We start from the raw sequence: 4,399 nt of genomic DNA, 5'->3' as shown, positions 1-4,399 counted from the left end.
GAGGCCAGGCTAACCTCCTTGTTCCAATAAGAACGATAACTTAGGTGCACCATTTCTTATTGGAACCCTCCGTGAAGTCCTGCCTGAAATACTCCTTGATGTAAAGACACCCCCTTTGTTGATTTTAGCTCCCTGAAGCCAACCCTGTAAGCCGTGTCGTCAGTCGCCCCTCCCTCCGTCAGAGCAACGGCAGACAATCGTTCCGCGCCTTTTTTCTGTGCGGACGCCATACCAAGGCAAGCATGGAGGCCGCTCAGCTCACTTTGGCAATTAGGAGCACATTAAACACCACACGCATTATCCAGCAGTACATGCAGCACCAGAACCTGGCAAAGCGATACCGGGCGAGGAGGCGACGTCAGCGCGGTCACGTGAGTGATCAGGACATGGACACAGATTTCTCTGAAAGCATGGGCCCTGCCAATGCATGCATCATGGTGCTAATGGGGCAGGTTCATGCTGTGGAACGCCGATTCTGGGCTCGGGAAACAAGCACAGACTGGTGGGACCGCATAGTGTTGCAGGTCTGGGACGATTCCCAGTGGCTGCGAAACTTTCGCATGCGTAAGGGCACTTTCATGGAACTTTGTGACTTGCTTTCCCCTGCCCTGAGGCGCATGAATACCAAGATGAGAGCAGCCCTCACAGTTGAGAAGCGAGTGGCGATAGCCCTGTGGAAGCTTGCAACGCCAGACAGCTACCGGTCAGTTGGGAATCAATTTGGAGTGGGCAAATCTACTGTGGGGGCTGCTGTGATGCAAGTAGCCCACGCAATCAAAGATGTGCTGATATCAAGGGTAGTGACCCGGGGAAATGTGCAGGTCATAGTGGATGGCTTTGCTGCAATGGGATTCCCTAACTGTGGTGGGGCTATAGACGGAACCCATATCCCTATCTTGGCACCGGAGCACCAAGCCGCCGAGTACATAAACCGCAAGGGGTACTTTTCGATAGTGCTGCAAGCTCTGGTGGATCACAAGGGACGTTTCACCAACATCAACGTGGGATGGCCGGGAAAGGTGCATGATGCTCGCATCTTCAGGAACTCTGGTCTGTTTCAAAAGCTGCAGGAAGGGACTTTATTCCCAGACCAGAAAATAACTGTTGGGGATGTTGAAATGCCTATATGTATCCTTGGGGACCCAGCCTACCCCTTAATGCCGTGGCTCATGAAGCCGTACACAGGCAGCCTGGACAGTAGTCAGGAGCTGTTCAACTACAGGCTGAGCAAGTGCAGAATGGTGGTAGAATGTGCATTTGGACGTTTAAAGGCGCGCTGGCGCAGTTTACTGACTCGCTTAGACCTCAGCGAAACCAATATTCCCACTGTTATTACTGCTTGCTGTGTGCTCCACAATATCTGTGAGAGTAAGGGGGAGACGTTTATGGCGGGGTGGGAGGTTGAGGCAAATCGCCTGGCTGCTGGTTACGCGCAGCCAGACACCAGGGCGGTTAGAAGAGCACAGGAGGGCACGGTACGCATCAGAGAAGCTTTGAAAACCAGTTTCATGACTGGCCAGGCTACGGTGTGAAAGTTCTGTTTGTTTCTCCTTGATGAAACCCCCCGCCCCTTGGTTCACTCTACTTCCCTGTAAGCTAACCACCCGCCCCTCCTCGCTTCAATCACCGCTTGCAGAGGCAATAAAGTCATTGTTGCTTCACATTCATGCATTCTTTATTCATTCATCACACAAATAGGGGGATGACTACCAAGGTAGCCCAGGAGGGGTGGTGGAGGAGGGAAGGAAAATGCCACACAGCACTTTAAGAGTTTACAACTTTAAAATTTATTGAATGACAGCCTTCTTTTTTTTGGGCAATCCTCTGTGGTGGAGTGGCTGGTTGGCCGGAGGCCCCCCCACCGCGTTCTTGGGCGTCTGGGTGTGGAGGCTATGGAACTTGGGGAGGAGGGCGGTTGGTTACAGAGGGGCTGCAGTGGCAGTCTGTGCTCCAGCTGCCTTTGCTGCAGCTCAACCATACACTGGAGCATACTGGTTTGGTCCTGCAGCAGCCTCAGCATTGAATCCTGCCTCCTCTCATCACGCTGCCGCCACATTTGAGCTTCAGCCCTGTCTTCAGCCCGCCACCTCTCCTCCCGGTCATTTTGTGCTTTCCTGCACTCTGATATTATTTGCCTCCACGCATTCGTCTGTGCTCTGTCAGTGTGGGAGGACAGCATGAGCTCGGAGAACATTTCATCGCGAGTGCGTTTTTTTTTCTTTCTAAGCTTCACTAGCCTCTGGGAAGGAGAAGATCCTGTGATCATTGAAACACATGCAGCTGGTGGAGAAAAAAAAAGGGACAGCGGTATTTAAAAAGACACATTTTATAAAACAGTGGCTACACTCTTTCAGGGTAAACCTTGCTGTTAACATTACATACATAGCACATGTGCTTTCGTTACAAGGTCGCATTTTGCCTCCTCCCACCGCGTGACTACCCCCTCAACCTTCCCCCCTCCCTGTGGCTAACAGCGGGGAACATTTCTGTTTAGCCACAGGCAAACAGCCCAGCAGGAATGGGCTCCTCTGAGTGTCCCCTGAAGAAAAGCACTCTATTTCAACCAGGTGACCATGAATTAGATCTCACTCTCCTGAGGATAACACAGAGAGATAAAGAACGGATGTTGTTTGAATGCCAGCAAACATACACTGCAATGCTTTGTTCTACAATGATTCCCGAGTACGTGTTACTGGCCTGGAGTGGTAACGTGTCCTACCATGAAGGACGCAATAAGGCTGCCCTCCCCAGAAACCTTTTGCAAAGGCTTTAGGACTACATCTAGGAGAACCGCAAATGCCAGGGCAAAGTAATCCTTTCACATGCTTGCTTTTAAACCATGTATAGTATTTTAAAAGGTACACTCACCAGAGGTCCCTTCTCCGCCTGCTGGGTCCAGGAGGCAGCCTTGGGTGGGTTCGGGGGGTACTGGCTCCAGGTCTAGGGTGAGAAACAGTTCCTGGCTGTCGGGAAAACCGGTTTCTCCGCTTGCTTGCTGTGAGCTATCTACAACCTCCTCCTCCTCATCATCTTCTTCGTCCCCAAAACCTGCTTCCGTATTGCCTCCATCTCCATTGAAGGAGTCAAACAACACGGCTGGGGTAGTGGTGGCTGAACCCCCTAAAATGGCATGCAGCTCATCATAGAAGCGGCATGTTTGGGGCTCTGACCCAGAGCGGCTGTTCGCCTCTCTGGTTTTCTGGTAGGCTTGCCTCAGCTCCTTCAGTTTCACGCGGCACTGCTTCGGGTCCCTGTTATGGCCTCTGTCCTTCATGCCCTGGGAGATTTTCACAAAGGTTTTGGCATTTCGAAAACTGGAACGGAGTTCTGATAGCACGGATTCCTCTCCCCAAACAGCGATCAGATCCCGTACCTCCCGTTCGGTCCATGCTGGAGCTCTTTTGCGATTCTGGGACTCCATCATGGTCACCTGTGCTGATGAGCTCTGCATGGTCACCTGCAGCTTGCCACGCTGGCGAAACAGGAAATGAGATTCAAAAGTTCGCGATTCTTTTCCTGTCAACCTGGCCAGTGCATCTGAGTTGAGAATGCTGTCCAGAGCGGTCATAATGGACCACTCTGGGATAGCTCCCGGAGGCCAATACCATCGAATTGTGTCCACAGTACCCCAAATTCGAGCTGGCAACGTCGATTTAAGCGCTAATCCACTTGTCAGGGGTGGAGTAAGGAAATCGATTTTAAGAGCCCTTTAAGTCAAAATAAAGGGCTTCATTGTGTGGACGGGTGCAGGTTTACATCGATTTAACGCTGCTAAATTCGACCTAAAGTCCTAGTGTAGACCAGGGCTAAGTGCCCTGATAATCTCCTCCCAATAGTGACAGGAGCAGAGACATCATTTCTTCTAAACTTTTGTGCACCCTGAAAGAGCCAGCCCCATCCAAACAGGTTGGCATCTGTGATCATCACTCTACATCAGTCAGGCTCCAATAGAGAGATCCCTGTTAATGAGGGACTCTGAAAATTACCAGGTCAGAAAGGGTTTTACAGAGAGGAAAATGGGAAGGGATTTGTCCAGTGCTTCTGGTGGGCTCCAGAGAGGAAAGGGGACAGCTAAAGAGCTCTAGCCCAGGGGACCATCCTTGTTTTCAGGACATCAGAAAACCCAACGGGCGTTCTCCCTTTCTGACAGGGCAGCATTGTTGGGACTGAAACCTTAAAGCAACTTCTATTATTTCTGTTCACTGCTCTCTCCTGTGATTGAGACGCTGCCCTCAGCAGCGCTGAGATGGATTCTGAGGTGCAACCAGGTCATGGGCAGCTGAGACTTCAGCACACATTCACTTCCAGTCCAAGTCCACAAAACAGTTCTGGTGCCCAGTTCCACAAAACTCACTTTTAGATAGTCTTAGCCAAAGGAGAACTTTGGGGATGCCCCAAC

General features: G+C 51.1%; 1 protein-coding gene across 1 annotated transcript; it reads right to left on the bottom strand.

Annotated features, from left to right (window-relative positions):
• Positions 1-1,763: 1,763 nt before the first annotated feature.
• LOC125629521 (uncharacterized) lies at positions 1,764-3,499 on the bottom strand. Its single transcript, XM_048834913.2, has 2 exons — positions 2,869-3,499; positions 1,764-2,280 (listed from the first exon to the last, which is right to left on the bottom strand). Exons 1-2 carry the CDS (start codon positions 3,449-3,451, stop codon positions 1,781-1,783), a joined length of 1,083 nt encoding a protein of 360 aa, XP_048690870.2. The 5' UTR covers positions 3,452-3,499; the 3' UTR covers positions 1,764-1,780.
• Positions 3,500-4,399: the final 900 nt, after the last annotated feature.

This window comes from Caretta caretta, chromosome 1 (assembly GCF_965140235.1).
Source record: "Caretta caretta isolate rCarCar2 chromosome 1, rCarCar1.hap1, whole genome shotgun sequence".
NCBI lineage: Eukaryota > Metazoa > Chordata > Testudines > Cheloniidae > Caretta > Caretta caretta.
Note: the sequence above shows the minus strand (reverse complement) of the source record. Positions and strands in the feature narration are given on the sequence as shown.